Source organism: Athene noctua, chromosome 13 (genome assembly GCF_965140245.1).
Source record: "Athene noctua chromosome 13, bAthNoc1.hap1.1, whole genome shotgun sequence".
Lineage (NCBI taxonomy): Eukaryota > Metazoa > Chordata > Aves > Strigiformes > Strigidae > Athene > Athene noctua.
This window is the reverse complement of record NC_134049.1, coordinates 8,315,551-8,335,172: the sequence shown is the minus strand read 5'-3', so window position 1 is coordinate 8,335,172 and position 19,622 is coordinate 8,315,551. Positions and strand designations below refer to the sequence as shown.

The following is a 19,622-nucleotide window of genomic DNA, read 5'->3' as shown; positions in this document are numbered from 1 at the left end:
CTTTTGCTTTCTTCTTGATGTTAAATTGAAGTGTGAGAATAAAAGTCTTGCTAGCATTCTTTCCCTCAGAATGGAAATTCTGTTGATATTTACAACTAGTTGTGCTCCCTGATATAACTGTGGTGCAGGAAGACATCACACCCTTAAGTCAAGGAAGTGTATGGGTCTTATTTTTTTACGGGTCACAATGGGGAAAGGTGAGTTTCTGAAAGCCACCCAATGACTTTATATGAAGTTGAACCTATTGAAAGGAAACTGCGTAAGCATGCAAGTTCTTGGCAGAAATAGAGCTGCTAATCTCAGTTAGCAGCTGTTGTCCTGAAGATCAGGAGAGGTGAGCCTAAAGGTAACTTTATCTGAAGAGCCTTTAAGAAACGTAACAGAAGTTGTCATGTTTTCATATAGAATTTTTGGCAGAAGCATCACAGCAGCATTTGCTGACTTCTCATGTGTGAGCTACTGCTAATGTTTTCTGATTTGCCAAATGAGTAACACGGGAACTATGGATTATAAGGAAAGAAGGGAATTCAGAGATCAGTGAAACTAGAAGAAACCTGGAATGGATCTTGTGATGTTGCCAGAAACCCCAAGATGGCATTAGAGATCTTGTTTTTCTACATTAAAAATGTATGAATATTCTTAGTGACTCATTATTTCTTTGTCTTCTGTTCTTAACCAGTTCTCCATTGTTTATACTTTTTTTTTTAAAGCATTCCTGCTTTATGACCCTTTTTCTTCAAGCATCATTTGCAAGTTATTGTTAATGCTGAAGATGCTACATGCAACTTGCCCTTGCTGCAGTGCAAGGCTCTGCCAATACAAGAACAGACCACAACCCCATGAATACATATGTATTTTATTTTGTTGTAGGAGGCTGGAATAGCAAATCTAGATGCAACTCCGTAGCTAGAAATTCATACAACACTTAAGATTTCTTTTTTTTTTTTTTCCTTGAAGCACAAGCCAGCCCAAGTTTACAATGCCACCAGAAGCATTCTAGTGCTGAACTGGATAGTATGATAAGGACCTTCCACAGTATATCATATGCTGGAGGGTTGATTCCTGAATTTTATCAGCACACTGTGATTTGAAAATTGTGAACCAAATTACAGCAAATCCTTTGAGGATTGTGAGGAGGCTCTGATCTACACACAGTCACTAACAAGGGAGAGTAGTTGGATTTTGCAAAATTGTACAGTGATGTACTGCTCCATGCGGTCAAACATCCTGCAAAATCTTCCACTGATCACTGAGTCAGTAATAGAATATGTTCAAGCCAACTAAGGGAAACATTTTCTCAGTGCTAATCTGGGATCCTTATTTAGCTTTTTATTCAGCCTTTGCAGTGAAGCTAGGTAATTGTTCTACATAATGATGTAGCATGCATCAAGATCTTCTTGATGTGCTTTAGATAGCGGCATTTTTTGTGAGTGGAGCAGCTTAAATGAGATATCCAGCTCATCTCATTTAAGTGCATTCATATTTCAGACTGGTCGAAGAGATTCAAGTGCCTGTCTTCAATTAGAATGAGTAGGAGTTAGATGTACTTGTTTGCTGTGGAGTTTTTGAGAAGCCTGTGCCCTATGTAAGCTGGATGAATTTCATAGATAACACAGAATTTAGAACATTTTATAGAAAACTTTGTAAGTAGTCTTTTGATTTGTACATACTTAAGTAAAGGAGAAACTGCATTTATTCTCAGGACAGCAACTATGTGAACCTTGGAATGAAATGAAATGATAAAATTCATATACTGTGAGCACCTTTGAAATATAATATGGACCACTAGTTTATTCCAGCCCAATGTTGAAAACCTTTATATCTGTGTTCTAACTGACATTCCCTGCCCTTGTGCCAGAACCAGAAACTTTTTGGAATCAGCTGTTGTTTTGCTAGTTTGTGATCTGGTGCTTTCTGATTTCAGCCACCGTTGTTCACTGAGTGGGGATGATCTAAACAGACAGTGGTTGACACCCACTTCCCAGCTCCATCCAACTATTTACCATGCCAAAGGTCTTCTCTATTACCTGCGCAGCATTGGCCGGGCTCCTCTGGTGAGTCTGTTCCAGAATCTTCTGTGAGTTACTGTATATGAATTGCTTACTTGTAGTTGTGTGAACAGTCTTGTTTTAAAGAATGATTTAGAAAGCAGCATGTGCTGTTACACTTTCATCTTAGAGAACTGTTTCGGAAGCCTTGGATATTCATTATTTGCTGAATCTTCTAACCAACAACTCCAAATTTCAGTATCTCTGAATACCTGGAATGTAAATGAGAAAATGAATTCCTTAAAGCTCTTTAATATCCTCAAAGTGCTCCAACTAAGCTAAATATTATGAGTAGGTTATTGCTATCTTCATGTCAATGATAGGAGAAAGTCCATAAAGATTTAGTTTGAATGGACTATGTAAAAAACCATGTTGGAATAACCAATGCAATCAAAAAATCACAGGAAGCAGCCCTCAAAATGTCTGAATTGTCATGCTGCTTTAGTAATGAGAAGAAAATGGCTGGTTTTGGGGGTTACCAGAAATTCACGAGAGATGGGTCTAAGCTCAAAGCTTCAACTGGGATAGGGCTGGTATCCATCCTACCTGCTCAGTCTTGTTGCCCAGAAGAATGAAAAGATAGTTCTGAGACCTCAGGAGAAAAACCACAGGAAGGTTCAAGTGTTAATGAACAGATGTGGATGCACAGAGTGGCAGGTTGGCTGATAATAGCTGCAGTCAGGAAGGAAATGTCCAAAGACACCAATTCACTCTGGGTTTGATGAGAAAAGCCCCAGACAAGGTGAGAATATCTGTGGGCTAAGTGAATTCTTGTGCAATTGTGGTTTTTGGCTAAGTCAACAGCCCTGAAATTCAACTCTGCAAGACAAGGAATATTGTGGAAATTCAGCTCACAGTTGTGAATTTATTCACCAACCTTTTCCTTTGGTTCAGAGCAGTGTAGGATCAGTCTTGTTTTACCCTGCTCTTTGCTATCTGGCCTTTTATAATACACAACCATCCTTGTCATATCCAAGCGCATAAAGTTGAACACTCAGTGCAAGTTTTCATCGTGGCTGAGTGAAGGGAGACTATTGATCCTATCATCTCCCTCATTCACAGGCTGCATGTCAGACTTAGTAAACTGATTTTTTTTTTTGCCTTTGAAGAGTACATTGATTTTAGTTTATACATGCTCAAAAATGCCTTTTCCCTCCTCCAGAAGAGAGCTGGGTTTCTTCTTTTTTTTTTTTTTTTTTTTTCCCCTCCATTTTTTTTACCTCCAATATCCCATGGAGCCAAGTTCACTGTTAGCCAAATGATTTCTGTGAAGTGGTTTAGTTTCATTTATCCTGGGGGGATGCACAAGCAGTTTCTTCTTCAAAGCAAAGAAAAGCTGCTTGAAGGAGAAAAGGAAAGAACTTTAAAGTTAACAGCCTTTCAAACCAAAGCCATTTTAATTGGTAAGTTTTATAGACAACAGTCTGCTAAATGCTTTATTTTTTTGCTTCTCTCATTGGTTCTGGAGAACCCTAGTAAGACAAGGGACTGGATGCACTGTGGCATTGCAGCCCTCTGCAGCATAGGATCTCCATTCAACCGAGAACAGCAAAGTTGGGAGTCTTGGAAGCCTTTTGTGTGGGAGCAGCCAGGTCTGATGGCAAGAGAGAAGTTGCGCTCTCCTTTAGCTTTTGTGGTGAGAAGTTGGTATGGTTTAGAAATTATAGTTGACAATGCTGTTGAAGCGTGCAACAGGGAACCTGCAACTTGTTCAAGAGAGTCTGAGCTGCAGAGAAGAGCAAGATGCTCTTGGGGGGGTCAGAAAGTGCTTCCTAGGGACCAGGAGGCACTGAGCAGTTTGCCACCATTCAAAGGCATTGTATGAAGCTTGGAAACAAGCATCTGCCTGCAAGGGTGTAACTCATTGTGAGGAAAAACCTTAGGCATGTCTACTTCAAAACTCTGAGATTCAAAGTCCTGTCACAATACTATTAAGGAAAAAAATGAGACTTTACAGGAAAAAAAAAAAAAATCAGAATGTTCTGTTTTTCAACAGATTTTCTTCCTTTCCATTTTCTGTTTTGCTTTTCCTTTATTTTAAAAGGTGCCTGTTTCTGTGACTCATGAGTAGGGTTGTTTTTGAGTTAGAAAGCCTTACCTTTAGGATGATCAGTGCTGGCAAATAACTTTAAATAGATAAAAATTTGCATCTGTGTCTTGAGTCATATCCCAGTGAGCGCAAGACTCGGGAGTTTGACTAGTTCGTGTGTATTAGTGTCCCAGCCATATGGAAGGACAGGCTGGAGAAAAAGGACTGGTAGGTTCCAAGTTTGCTTAGTGTTTGCCCAAACGTATCCCAGCAAGGATTTTGTATTGGGTGCTCAGACTACAAAATATCGCTTAGCCTTGGCTGAATAGTGAGACATAAGCTACCCTGTAGTGTGAAAATGAGGCAGAAGAATGTATTATAAAGAATGATTGAGTATAAACATTCCGAGTGACTGCAGTATCCAGCAACTTAATTAAAATGTAGCTCGATGCAACTTGCAAGCGGAATGAAAGTATTTCCAGTAGCACTGACGCTTCCACTGTGGAAGCTGGAGACGATCAGTGAAAGAGTTTCAGATCCCATGGCCTGAAACAGCAGTTGTATTACAGAACTTTTGATAATCCTTTACCAATAAAGAAGTCTCATTCCAGATCTGTCATTAAGGACTCATCTGCCAGTTTCTTGAGGTGCAGAATTATAGACTGCTACTGATCAGTCAGCCCCACTCTCTGACTATCTGATCATCCCTGTGTGGTTTCTGATATGTAAAATAGTATTTTAGGCAGATAATATATTGTGTCTTTTGTGTGTTGGTAATTCTGCAAATTGGCAGGTAATTGATACCCAGTTGAGCTGAGTTCTCTGCCTTGAAATAAGAGGAGAGCTATAAAATCCCCTTTGATATTCATAGGTATAAATTCTAGGTGGTACCTGTGGTTAACCTAAGCTATGACTGAGTATTGCTGATAGCTTAGATGAAACATTAGTTGGAAAAATGTCTGTCATTAAGAGAACCAATAAATGCAACTCTTTGGAAGGAGACATTACACGATAATTGCACGTGGTTCAGACAGTTACTTCAAGTGCAGGGGGTGTTTAAACCCTGCAAAATATGCACACAGCTGGGTAGGGCTGAGTCTCTGGGGTCTGTGGAATGTTGGTTTTTTCCTTTGGAAAAGTTGCAGGTTGTAGGTGTGCACCAACAAGCAGCTCTCAGATGGCCTTGTTTGTCCTCCCCTTTCTGCTTTTGCTGGGTGGCAAGGGTATAAGCAGGAGCAGTTATTGCTGGGTAGGTCACTGTTCACATGCTTCAGGTGTGGCAAGTGCGTGCTGCAAAGATGGGGATGTGCAGACCCAGAGCCCTGCAGAGAGCTGGAGGTGAATGATAGTGCAGTAAGGAAAATTGACAGGTCAGAAACCAGAAGAAGGAGCAGTGTATAAGCTCTGAGATACGTATAATTGCCCACCTAATTAGGAGCAGTGGAATGGTTCTTTATGGATGTGTGCCTTTGCCTCTCCAGTATGTCAACCTACTGTTTGTCAGAGGAGCTGAAAGAATGTACATGCTCAATTCCTAGCTAATTAAACTTCCTGACTTGCTGCAGCTAAACTTAATTACTGTATAGCTGGTAAATAAACATACTAGGGTAGATCTTGCCCTAACAGTTAGTGGAAGAAGCTCATCTACTCCATCTGTTTCTCCCCTCTTGTATATGTAAGAATACATATATGCTTTTTACCCCATATTTCTCCTTCATCTCTCTTTATATTGATCCGTAATTCTTCCCTACCTTCCTACACCTATGCTTTTGTCTCTGACATAAGCCATGGAAAACTGTTTCCATGAAATCTTGAAGCTCCTTTCTACTCAATGGCGAATAATGGTTTAAATGAACCAATTCCTTCTCTTTAGAAATGCTCATTTTTTCATTGACAGATTTCTGAATATTCCTGATAAAGACATGGAGAATATATGTAACAGGAGTGTGTATATCGACTTCATATCTCAGAGGGCACCGAGATTGATTATTCTTTAAGACTTGGGTCAATATTTACCTCTTGGGTCATTAAATCATGATTTTCATTTCTATAGGAGTCGATATCTGCCTATAAAGATAATCAAAACTTCTGCTAAAACTGGGAATGTGCCTTGTGCCTAGTTTATGACAGCTGACATGAGAGATGGATTAGATAAACAGATAGATTAGTGTGGAATGAGAGTATTTGCCATGAAGATAGGTCATGTTCTGTGCTTGGCTTCCAGGAATTCATGCAAAGATCTGACAGCATTGTGAAATACAATTGCACAATTATAATTTCCTAAAAATTATGTAGCACAGGTTTTGAATTTAAAGATGACAAAGTGATGATTAATTGCTTGGGAAAGCATGGATTTCAAATCTCATGAGGATAAAGCTGGAGTTTAGAAGTTTAGAAGCACAAAGAGCCTGACAAATTGATCTGTTGTCGTATCATACGTTACCATGAACCCTTAGGTTCCTGAGTTGCCATGGATTCTTGCACAGGTGTCATGTTTATTTCTGCTGCAGACAGAAATGCACTAGTCTTGACTCTGGATCCCTGAGATCATGTCAGATCAAATAAATAAAGCAAGATACAGCTGACTAACAAAGTTTGACACAGGTTATAGGCATGGCCCAGAGTCTACACTACTCTGAAGAAATCTGAAAAAAACATTAATACCCCCCTATAGTCTTATAGTGCTTATCATGAAGAACCAGGAATTTTTTTTCTTTTTCACTGCTCAAGATTTTGCTTTATTTAAATAATTTTTTCCCCTCTCCCTAGGTATTCTGTGACTACCATGGACACTCCCAGAAAAAGAATGTGTTTGTTTATGGCTGCAGCATCAAGGAGACCTTGTGGCAAGCAGGCTGCATGGTTGACACAGATGTTATCACAGAAGATGTTGGCTACAGGGTAGGTCTACTTTGTTCCTTTCTGCAGTTACTGGCATGTATGTGCACTTATGCAGCTAGTTAAGAAAAGGACAGCTTACAAATTTTGGAGATAGGCGCAAGCTTCCATTACTCCAGAGGAGCAATGGTCCAGAGAGTTTCAAATCATTCACAACATCTTCATGCACCAAATATTAGCAAGAATATTGTAGATGGGTCCTTATTTTTTTTTAGTTTTAGCAAGATGCTGTATTATAATCTTTGGCTACAGTCTAATAGGACAGCTATATTTTTTTGTGATTTACAATTTCTAAATATACATGCAATTTTGTCCCCTCACCCCACCATAATAAGAAAATAAATAGGAACTGAGTAATGATAACTGAGAAAATGGCAATGTGCCCCTGTCCTACTCAGTTGAATTGTTTCATCACAAAATCTCCCGGTCCCACTGAAAACACTAGAGAATTCAGTGTGTGTCAAACAGATCTAAGGTAGTGGAATTACCTCCACAGCAAGTGCTTGGTGTCATAGCTAGAGAAATTTTTCTGGAATTAGAAAGAACAAATACTAAAATCTGGTTTGTTTCTACTTCATGGGAGTGTCTTGTTCATCAAACTGTTCTCTGGATTTCCTGCTTATCTCTTCTTTTTTTTTTTTTTTTTTTTCTTTTTTTTTTTTTTTGTGTATGTTTAGATGTTATTTTCCTCTTAAATGACAAATTTCTGTGGGGGAAAAAAAAAATTAAATTATTAAGTCTAATTATAGTCTCCAAAAATGCTAATTTCATGAAGCATTCATTGTGGCCTTAAGCAGATTACAGAGGGTATAGCTTGGTTCACTGCAACCTGAAAGAAGTTCAAAAGTCTGTTTATGTCTCTATAATTTTTGCTACTTCAGCACAGATGCTAATTATCCTCCCATAAGGATGCTGCATCTTAAGGCATTGTACACAGCATACTGAAACTGCTGGAAGAAAGTCCTCCAATGTTCGTTGTGAGGGGTCCCTGTGGCAAACACAGTTTCACAAAGAAAGCTGAGAGGGGACTTACAGTCAGGACATCTTTTGCTGTGTTTGAATTCAGAGGGCTTGAAAAGGCTGAGGATGGGACGCTGTTACACAAACAGAATTCAAATGCTGCTGTCAGCATCTGGAGCCTGTTTTGAATCTGCAATGAAGACAGGCTCCAAGGCTGTCCAAGAATACTCTGAGGTGGCCTATGAGAAAGGCTTCTGTGGTTCAAATCCCTCTTCTGCACAAAACGGGAGATGGGTGCCTGCTGCAATTCCTGCCTATGGGTCATCCTCTTCCTTCTTAGGCTGGGGAAACTGGGTATATAGAACACATCTGCAATTGCAGACTGCAGCAGATAATCACTCCTGTCTCAGACCTGCTTTCTTGCACTGTTTGCACAAGTTTCTCTCCTGCCTCCTGTAGGTAATTGGGGATTAATCTGGCCTCCCTGATTGATTTTTCTCCCCAGGAGCAGGAACCAAATGCCTCAAGAAAATGTTGGGTTTTGGAACAGCCTTTGACTCACAGGTCATAGACTCAGCTGTAGCCCTTGGCAATATACAGGAGTAAGAATCTTCATTACCATCTAATATTTGTTTGCCTTGGGTGACTTGCACAGCACTGGCATTGCAAAGCCCAGCTTGAAGATTTGTCCTTTTGATAGCCGTTTCAGGCCCCTTTGTCAGTAATCTCTGCAGGGACATCGGTAAAGAAATATAATTCCATTCTTTCCTAATGGGACTGGAGGTTTATGGACAGGGTCCTGTGTGAGGGGAGTAGCTTCCTTTGCTGTTGTACATGCTAAATCCAGCTGTGCGTGAGAAAGGGAACACAGTCACACTGCTGCATTATCATAAAAGCATCCTTTAAAAGGGTGTGTTTTCACTCTTTCAAAATATACACTTGAAAGATAATTGATGAGAAGAATAAGTAGAATAGAAAGAACCATTAGTGTGAAATCCAGCAAACGCTGGTAAAATGAAAAGAATATTAAATTCAGATTTGCTAATGCTCCTAAATGACTCCTGCGTACAGAGGCATTACTGTTACCTGTCAGTGTTTTTATCTAATTAAATGTAAAAGATTGATTATGCATATAATTTCAATTGTTTTAAAAATCTGAAATGGATTAGGGATTTGATTATTGTATTTGATAGTACGTACTTATAAAAATCTGTGTATTTGTTCAGATAAGGGCAAAAGGAAAACTAATCTGAACTTTCACATACCATTTAACTGGATGTCATGACTGTGCTGAGGCTTATAAATATCTAGGTGATATGGCTCTGCTGCATTTTTTTTTAATTCCTGTTCAACTCAAATCCAGGAAAACCTGGAAGCACTGCATAAAAGCATTACATTTTTGATCTCCATGCAAGTAGCACACTGAAGGCAATTCAGAAATGTTGGCTGCTTCACCTAAGGCAAACAGTCAATTTTAAAGATTCCTGTGTTCAGCATGCCCACAGGAAAGGGAGTGCTGTAGCTCTTGGTAGCACACTGGAGATCTTGACTTAAGAGTGAGGCTTGCAGTGGTCTCTGATTTAAAACGCCATCTCTTCCTTTGTTCCTGTTTTCTCTACCTCAGTTTTTTCATCTGAAAAATGGACCTTATAGATCTTTATAGAACTGGTAAAGTCCATTGACAGCTGTGGCCAAAATATCCTGAAAAATTAAATTTACTTTTTTGTTATGGAGATGTGTACAGTTAAGCCATTTGCAGAAGATATTGCAAAAGAGTTTAGACCAAAGATTTATCATTCACATCAAACATGGCTTAGGAAAAGACATTATTCTTTCAATGAAACCAAGTATTCCTGTACAGTGAGTGAATCTCAACAGCATGGAACTACCATTGCTCAGAATCAGTCAGTGAAACATTGTTATTGGAAAGTAAAATTAGCTGGTTGGCTTTCACTGCCCACGCTGAATGAAATTCAAGGGTAAATGACATTAACAATAAGTTGGAACTCCTTCTATATGATTTCATTCAATTCAAATGTTTAAGAAGGCTGTCGTCAAAGAAATAATGAAAGTCCTCATTTTCCTTACTCTTCTCTAGATGGATCAAAGGGGCTTTTGGCCTATGTTGTGGTCAATATACCAGTGCCAAAATTTAGACATGCACACACATGTCCAGTTTCTACATAGAGCATCCCTAGTATTAATGTATCTAATATATGTTTTTATAGAGTGTAAAAGCAACACATTTAGCACAGTGTAAGTGTTGCCTTCACACTAATGGAAATATTTGATACTGCAGTGTATTAGGACTGCTTATAGACTTTGTTGGGAAATATGATTTCTAGAATAAGAAAATCACTCAGGGCTAATATGTGTTTATTACTGGGTTTTCATGATTACTTTTAATTGTGATTCTCTAAATGGAGTGTATAAAATATATCATTTGGTCTCCAATGATAATATTTGGGTTTGTGTCATGATGCAAGTTAGTTAAACATTGAGCTCTGTTTTCACATAATTATGTGTGACCTTCTATGAGAATGCATATCCCCTTTCTCTGCTCTGTGCTAGATTCAGACAAAACTCCTCCCTTAGCTGAATCCCTTGTCAAATTGTGGGTGCATGGTGGGATGAGATATAGTATAGCTGGAGAGGGGAGAATAGGAATATTGGGTACTGAACTATGACTGCCCCCCTCTCGGTACAACGGGAAGGTGTAGGTCAATGTTGAAGCAGCTTGAAAACAAAACTCTGAAAGTGACTACAGCAGTCCCAAACTATTGAGTATGAAAATGTTTGGTTTTGAATGAGATATACTAAGTGTACTAGATATTTAGCATTTTAGTCTTTGAGGTGAAACAAATGTTAGAATCTGAGGATTTCACATGGGATGGATATAATGCACTGGTTGGAGATCTCAGTAACAGTGTCTACAGGTAGATTTGATTATATATGCATTAAAAAGCACAGGTCTCTCTGTATATGTGTATATGATCTAAACATATGTGCATCTGTTCAGTTCATTTTCTCATCACTGATGATATTTTCTCATAGACTCTTCCTAAAATCCTGGATAAAGTGGCCCCTGCATTTGTCATGAACAGCTGCAGCTTCCTGGTGGAGAAGTCCCGGGAGTCGACGGCCAGGGTGGTGGTATGGAAGGAAATGGGTGTGTTGAGGAGCTACACCATGGAGAGCACGTACTGTGGCTGTAGCCATGGCCTCTACAAAGTGAGCAAATCTCTCAAAGAACCCTGTACCACCCTCCAACTAATGCACATCTCATGAACGTGGAAGGGTAAACCAGAGGAGATAGCTATTGCCTTGATGCTTAGCATTGTCTGCTCTCTCCAGACTCATGTAGCCATGCTTCTGAGTTTCTCCACAGTGAAATCTTTCCATGATCCCTCACTCTTTTACCTTCCATGACAGGAAAATAGTCCGTGCTCTGAGGTTTCATTCAACAGTGAAATAAAAGAAACTCCAGTCTGGAGTCAAAAGCACTGAGCTGAAGGAAGTACTGTTTTTGAGATGATACAGAGCACTTACCCTGAAAAGGGCATTCACAGTGTTGTAAAAAATGTGTTGGCAGGTCATATGGACATCTTTGAGTCTAGTTATAAGGTAATTAGCTTGAATACTACTGACACCAAGCTCTTTGGTATAGTCTAGCATTCACCTGGCTAAATTTAAGTGCCTGCACTCAGAATCCTGCATTTGGACTTGCCTGTTACTGACAGCCAAAGGCTAGTTTTGACAGCTGTCATGAGCTCAAGGTATGCCTGAGACTGTGATCTAAACAGACCTGAATTCCACATCAAAGGAAGTTCCAGTCTTGGTAGGAAGGGTTGTACTCATACCAAATGCATCAGAGATGACAGTCTATGAGATCTCCTGGCACTTCTTAAGTACACAGGATGAAATCTGTTAATTGCATTTGAGTGATTATAATTCTCCATTCGGTCAAATAGTGAATTCTTTCTCTTGTTCCTTTCCCAAACCTGTTGCTTTCATTGAAAGGCTTCCATATTCTACCTCATTTCTCCCACTAGGGAGCAATCCTTTTCTATACAGCATTAAAAAGCAGTTAAGGATCCTGAAAGACCCTTCAGGAAAGAGCCATTATTACAAATAACAATTAATAAGACATTCAAATTATTATCTTTGGAAGCTCTATACTAATCTTTTTACCTCTCTCTAGAATCTAGCCAGGAAGTACTCAGCTACTGTTTTAACCATGCTCTACTATACACACATCAATTCCAAGACAGGAAAGGCAGAAGGAAAAAACGGCAGACAGTTTAAAGGAAGAGAATATGATTGCCCTGGGCATTACATCTAACACTCCCTACTCCTGAGAAGTGCTAATGGCTTTTTAATAGGCACCACAGGTCAAGACAGTGGTTTTGAATCTTTTTTAGACAGTGGGGGAAAAATCTACCTCTACTGAAGTGAATAACAAAACTCCTAGTGATCTCCACAGAGGAGGATTTCACTGATTTCCTAGATAACTACAGTAAGACCTAAAAAAGTAATGCATCAGATTGTATCGATATCTAATGATTTGTTCTCCTTCAGCATCTGTGACGTCTTTAACCTAAATTTGCTTAATTTGTGCCATTAGATGCTTGACGTAGTAGGAAGAGAACATTAAATGCCACATTCAGATGTTGCATTTAAGCACTGTGCCACCCACAGGGGCCCTGTATTATATAGTAGAGGTACCAAAAATAAGCAGAAAGACCTAATGCAGATGGTTCAGGATTCTTTTTAAAGAAATACTTGAAAATATGTGAAAATATTTTCTCCATTCTTTCTTGTCCTCTTTTTCATCACTGATCAGGACCACAGGTAGCCACCGAGGACAAGAGCAAGTTGACATATGAGGGCTTGTGACTGGTGACAGAATCCAGTGTTCTTATGGCCCATAAAGGAGTCTGTAAGCTGTAAAGCAGTTTTGAAATTTCCATTCTGATCACCCTGAAAAGCTGACTCCCTGTTTGATCATTGGGTTATTTTTATGAGGTCACCTACTTTAATTTTTTTTTTTTCTCCTTTGTTTAGGATTATCATTCATCTCAGAGATGGAGGACACACAAATATTCCCATGAGGGGGCATTTCTTCATCGTTTCTTCATCATAAGGATAATGCAAACACTTTTTGCAGTTTCTCTGATTCAGTCAGGCAGCTTTAAAGTATTTCCACTCACTTTTTCCAAGTACACTAAGTACCGAACTTGTTAGTATCAAAATGGAATATAATTTCTTATGTTGACATTTACGCTGGAGCTGCATATAATTACATAAACTATCTCTTTCAAATGATTTATATTAATAGGCTGTTTTCTCTTCCTTTTAGTGGTCTGTGGAGTTGACTCTTGCTTGCTTGTTTGCTTGTTCTTACAAGTGAATTATTTTAGATATGGACTTGACAGGCTGACCTGAAGATTTCGTTGCGTAATACCATTTAATACTCAGCTTCCATCTATCAAGCCAAAACTACTTCATTAGTATCTGGAAGCCCTGAAATTATTCCTGTAAACTGGAAATTAATCACATAAGAGGTCATGTTTTTCTAGAGACTTCAACTTCTGTTCTTCATTCTTGGACTCTCAAGTTGATGTGTGTGTAAACAATAGACTGAGACTAATGCTCAGGCAGGAGATGTCAGCATCCTATATTTAGAGCTTTCTGATATTTGGATTAGTAGATTTGTGTTTAACTGTGAATAGAATCAGCTTCCTAATTGTGTAGGATTGATCTCCCTGTAGGGATATATCCAGAATCTCCCCTGGACAAGCATGCCTTTATGTTTTGATACTTTTATACCTTGAAGTACAATACAAACAGCTGCTAGGATTTAAAACATCTCATTATATTCAGCAGAGACTCCCAAATCCACCATCATTCAGTGAATCAGTGGTCAAACTTCTAATAGAGCACAGCAGATGTGAATCCTGGGCTTTAGCTTTCTTCTGCTTGTAAGTGATAAAAGTAATTCAAATAGCTGCTTTGCTGGCTATGAGTGCAGATACAGTGCTTGGAGTTGCACGGATGTCTGATGGGGATTGTGCAAAGGATTTAGGAAGAGCAAGAAACCCTTATAGAGGCTGCAAGAGGTTAAAATATTACTTGAACAGGCTGGTAAGTGTACCCCCTCTTGCCACAATGTTGAGGAAGGGCTAAGGTAAACCAGAACCTAGTTTTTAAGATAGAGAGTCCAAAAGAGATGCATCGAGAGTTTTTCCAAGGAATGTGTGTGTCCTCTCTTGGATTGAAATGTAGCCTTCATTTTTAAAATAGTTTAATGACTAAAAGATAAGGCAGGATTTGGTACTATTGATATGTAAATGAGAAGGGATAGTGACCCCAACCTCATTTAAAAGTCATTTGATTTCAAATGGGAAGGAGGACGGAAATGAAAGAAGAGATGGTTTGTCTCTGTCGAATCTCCCTGTCTGTGTGATCAATGGAAACGCAATAAGCCAACTACCCTTAATGAAGGGAAACGTAAAACTAAAGAAACTATTGATCTTATCTAAGGTTTTGTTCACCTAAGGAAGAAGAAAGAAGGGGAAAAAAATATCCAAACTCTTTTTAATTTTGTCTGGATTGCCCAATTTGGTTTTAGAGGAGCAATGTCTCCATGTGAAAGTTGCTAAAAGCAAAGCAGCCCATTTCTGCAAGGAACTCTCCCTCCTGCTTCTGCCAGTTTACAACCCTGTGGTCAACACAGAAAATAATTTAAAAAAAACCCCAGACCTGATTATCATTTCTTTGCTCATGTGAAGGCTGTTGGCATTGTTCCCTTGTTGGAGCTTTTATCCCTTCCAGCTTGCCATGTGATTTTTATTGCTGCCTCCATTTTGTGGGATGTAGAGCCCCTTCTCATCTTCTGTTTTTAAAGGACTGAATGCAAGGTTGTACTGTAAGAAGTTCTGCTGACTACGGGTACAGTCAGGTACAATCGAGACCCCAAAAGAATCAAGTCTCCAGTAAGACATATTGATATTTTTCCAAGTTTCTTGTGTGATTAATTTTTAAACTTGCATAACTCTTTGTTGTTACCATGTTCTGTCATCTTATGCTCTTTCACTGTTCTTCCAGATTTCTTGTTAAGTAGCCTAGTAATTAAGACCCTTCTATAGGGTATTGCACTGTGCTGTTCCAGTCATTACTGCATCTATCATCCTACAAGTTGTGCCATGGTATACAGCTGAGTTCCAAACTATGTGTCTTGGTAATATAGCGACTCTAAAAAATTCAGCTTCATGCTCTGTGAGTACATTCTATGTTGGAAAAGCATTTTCCTTGGCACGTTGTGCCTGGTGGAGGATACATAGTACAAACGGAAATAGATATTCGCTTCTTGCTTCGAAGGGATTATAAACAACAAGGAGTAACAAATGAGTTTTAAAATTATTGCAGATATCTTGACAGTGCCCTCTGAAGGAGATTCTACTGGTGATATGGATCCCTCTTCGAAGAAAGCCTTTAGGAGAGCTGAGAAAAAAGACCTTTTTTGGTTTTCTGTCCAGTTTAATGCTTATAAGTCAGAGGAATTGAATACCCCAAATTTTCTTATCAGACTTGATTAGAGGGAAAAGCCATCCCTTTGCAGAGACACTGGAAGCAGAGAGATCAGCACCGAGCAGTGTGGCCACACTGTTCATAAGGCTTTCTTGAAAGTTGTTCAAAATGTTGAACAAAAGTGGTGAGAGTTAGTCAAATTGGAAGATCTGATATGCATCTCCTTTAACCTGGCTAGCATGGGCTGAATTAGAGTGATGAACCAACGATTCACTGTGGAAGTGTGGCAATATGCCAAGATGAAAGCCTTTCCTCTTTCTAATCTTTCAGAGGTGAACTTCTCTGGTTTGACCTGTTTCTGCCCAAACTAGCAAAGTTGTTACCAACGTATGATTTGTTCAGTGGATTAGAGCACTGTTTCTTTATAGTTTTCTGTAGGCAATGAATTATTTTCATCTTCCTTACTATTGATGATTACTTACCAAATTTCTGTGAGGAATTTTTATGTATGCTTTATTCATAAGCAGTTTATTACAGTTAATAGTCAGAAATTGAGTTGTTTTGATGGATTTTGCAGGTCATATGATACTTCTGTTCCCCAGTAAGATATATATTGTTCTTATAATTGGAAATCTGGTGCACAAACTTACAAATAAATTTAATTTGGCCTCTTGCCAGTTTTCAGCCACCAACAAAAATGGTTTCAGCAATATTCTTGCCATAAAGCATGTTTGATGGGAACTTGCAGAAAGTTTTCAGCTCAGTTGCTGAGGAGAAGGGGCTCTGGGGAGGAGGACAGTAGCGGGAGGACCCTTCTGAAAGCACCAAAACCCCATGGCGAAACCACAAAACGAGAAGGCAGAAGCCCAGGGAAGAGGGGGAGCCTTAAGTCGCCTCTCCTCTGAACAGGAAGAATGAGCTGCTGCCAACGAGGGCAGCGGGAACTCAGAGCAGGCAGAGAGACCGGGGTGACGGCGCCCAGCACCCCTCACGGACAAGAGCAGCCCCCAGGGAGTGCGAGCGTGGCAGGGCGAGCGCTCGGGGCGCAGTCAATCTCCGGGGTCTAGATCTTACCTGAGCTAGTTCTGTCTTATCGTCCTCCACGACTGGACTAAACCATGGTCTCCACTCACGTCAAAACCACCTCCAGAAAGAACGTGGTGACCCAGACGGAGCTGCCACGCAAACACGCAGCGGTGCAGGTCCCGGGTTGCAGGGAGGGCCTGAGCCTGTCAGTCCTGCCGGAGGGCAGCAGGGACAGCACCTGTGTGTGCTGGGATCAGCTGGATGACCTGCTCAGCCTGGTGGCGGAACTCAAAGAAGAAGTCACAAGATTAAGAAGTATTAGGGAGTGTGAAAGGGAGATTGATTGGTGGAGTAGCACCTTGGCACCCCTGAAGCAACAGGAGCAAATGGAAGCTCTGGACAAGGCAGGCAATTCCTCATCCTCTTGCTACCAGGCAGAAGGAGGGGACCTAAGAGATGGGGGATGCTGGAAACAGGTCCCTGCTCATGGAGGCAGGAAAATCCTCTCCTGACCTTCCTCACCCTCCATGGTGTTCCTTCACAATAGATCCTGGGCCCTGGAACTTTTGAATGAAGAAGGAGGAAGAAAATGAGACAAACAAGGAGGAAGACCAAGGTCCACCAAGGCTGAGTCATTCTGGACCAGGTATTAAAACTAGTTCTAAAAAGAACCCCAGAAGAGTCACTGTAGTGGGTGACTCCATTCTGAGGGGTATCAAAGGCCCCATATACAGACCGGACCTGCTTCATGGGGAAGTCTGCTGCCTCCCTGGGGCTGGGGTCAAGCACCTCATGGCAAAACTCCCTGCTCTAGTGAGACCCAAGGACTACTACTCTCTCTTGGTTTTTCTGATAGGTAGTGACGACATTACTAGGAGAAAGCCTAAAGCAATGAAGAGAGATTTCAGGTCCTTGGGGAAACTGATTAAGGGGTTGGGGGCACAAACTGTGTTCTCCTACATCCTTTCAGTTGGGGGGATGGATGAAGAAGATTACAGGAGAACCCAACAGATGAACTTGTGGCTTCAAGACTGGTGTTACCATCAGGGCTTCGGATTTATCAATCATGGGTTGGTGTACAGGACACCAGTTTGAATTAGACAATTCTGTGATTCTGTGAAAAAGTAAAGAAATAAGATATATGATTTCTGGTGTACGTTTCTGGAAAATGCTTACACCATCTTTGCAAGTCTGACAGACTTTTGCTCATTTTTGATTGATTTTGTCCCCCACAGTTTACGCTTTTCCTAAGTATGGGTAAGTCTCAAAAGCATTCAGAAGTTTCTTTTTAAAAAAATAATCTCTAAAATGTGTGTGTTTAGCTGACCCTCAGTGCTCTGGGGATCTCATTCAAAAGCAGATGCTAAGAATAAGAAAGAATTATTTTCTTTCTGATAGTTCTGCTTCCAGTTCTGGTCCAGAGTGTCTCAAATTGGAAGCAGCTGTAACAGCAAGAAAAGCATAGAAAAAAAGGTTATCTAGTAGTAATCTAAGGACTAAAGGTTCAGATTCAGGATTTTGTTCTGTTTTCTTGTTACCCAAGGCAAAAGTTTGCATCCTATTTGCTTTATTTCCCTGCTTCTATTATTTCCACCAACCCCTTGAACTAATTGTTTGGTGATTCATTTAGTAAGATATTCTAATTGTACCTTTTATGCTTGTGGTCCTCATTTCATAAAACTATGTAAGGATTAATGGCATTTAGGAAGTGGGGAACAGGCATGTGGGGGAAGAAGAAAGGGTTTCTGAGCAAACAAATCAGGAGATGGTGGGTGTTTGTCTTCCTTGTAGATTCTTATATGAACCACTACAGGATTTTCCTTCATTAGGTGCTTTTTATTGGTTTGTTTTAATTATTTGACAGAATATGAACTAAGCAATCACATGCTTAACTGTGCTCAGATCTGTTTGGTTTGTGACACATGAAACAAGACGAGTGTGAAGGTGTGCTGACTTTGGTGTGCTCAGATTGTTTGGAAAAGCAAATCATAGATGGAGAGAACTTTGTAGGGATTGTTTGGCCCTTACATCTCCAAGAAAACTGGAGTTTGTCAGTAAGACTAGTCTGGCTGATCTCATCTTTCCTGATGACTACTAAGACAGTTGTATTAAGGCAAGTGTGACCAAAACCACATGAGATGGAAGTATCATCTCTGTTCCCAAAAGTCATGGGTGTCATTGCTATTTACTAATTTTTTGGCGAAGGTGCTCAATATTGTCATACGGGAGGACTATTGAGGTGCATTTAAAAGTCTGTAAATTTTGCAGTAAGGTTTTGCTCTCTGTGCTCTCTACTCCAATTTCCTGAACCACTCTACAGTCAGTATAACCTTGCTATTTTGAAAAAGATCAGTAGTTGAGTAGGTATGTATTTCTTGTCATCATAATTTCTGGAGAAGGCTCATTTATTATTTATCTGGGGTTTTGGGGGGCAGGGGAATTTTTTTTTTTTTTTTTTTTTTAATGCTGTATAGAACAAGAGCCATTTTCTGGCACTAGTGGGCCTGCTTTGAAGCCTTTTGCTGAGAACACTCAGCCCCTCTTCCAAAATCTGCCAAATGTAGGTGTTTTGTGAATGACTTTGGAAAAGCAATGGTCTCTTAATCCAGTAGACCAAGATTGCTGCTGTATAAACAAACAATTGTTTTCTCAGGGTAACTGAATAATTCCTTACCTCTTTCAAGAAGTTAGTATAGGGGTGGTTGTCTGCCAAATACTGTACACTAGCCCATCTGTTGAGGTGTCCCATGAATGCTGCCTTGAATCAGATTTTTGGAAAAAGTCCTCCCTTGCACCTGCTGCAGTGGCTTTCGGCTGTCACTCAGGCCATCTGCTTCCCTGCTTCTGGGTTGAAAGATTCAAGTGTTAGGGGGCCGAGGGATATTCCATTGTCTTTGAACTCACATGGTCATGAGAAACAGGTGAGAATGGCACTTAATGGAGAAGAATGGAACAGCTTGCTTTAGCCTCCCCATCCCCAAAGCAGTCAGGACGCACTAAAACGCAACACAAGAATTGTCAGGGTACTGGGCAACAGTACTTTAGTACTTTTCAATATTGATGTGTACCCAAGGAATGATATATTGGAGTTTTTAATATATATGACAAAAGATGATCACTGATGCTAGCTG

At 40.0% G+C, this 19,622-nt stretch overlaps 1 protein-coding gene across 1 annotated transcript in view; it reads left to right on the top strand.

The window, feature by feature from the left end:
* Positions 1 to 19,622, top strand: part of AGBL1 (AGBL carboxypeptidase 1) — a 268,409-nt gene that overhangs the window by 132,860 nt on the left and 115,927 nt on the right. Inside the window, exons 17-19 of the mRNA XM_074917492.1 lie at positions 1,925 to 2,054; positions 6,847 to 6,978; positions 10,990 to 11,166. Coding sequence (XP_074773593.1) covers positions 1,925 to 2,054; positions 6,847 to 6,978; positions 10,990 to 11,166 — 439 coding nt within the window. The remainder of the gene's footprint in view (positions 1 to 1,924; positions 2,055 to 6,846; positions 6,979 to 10,989; positions 11,167 to 19,622) is intronic.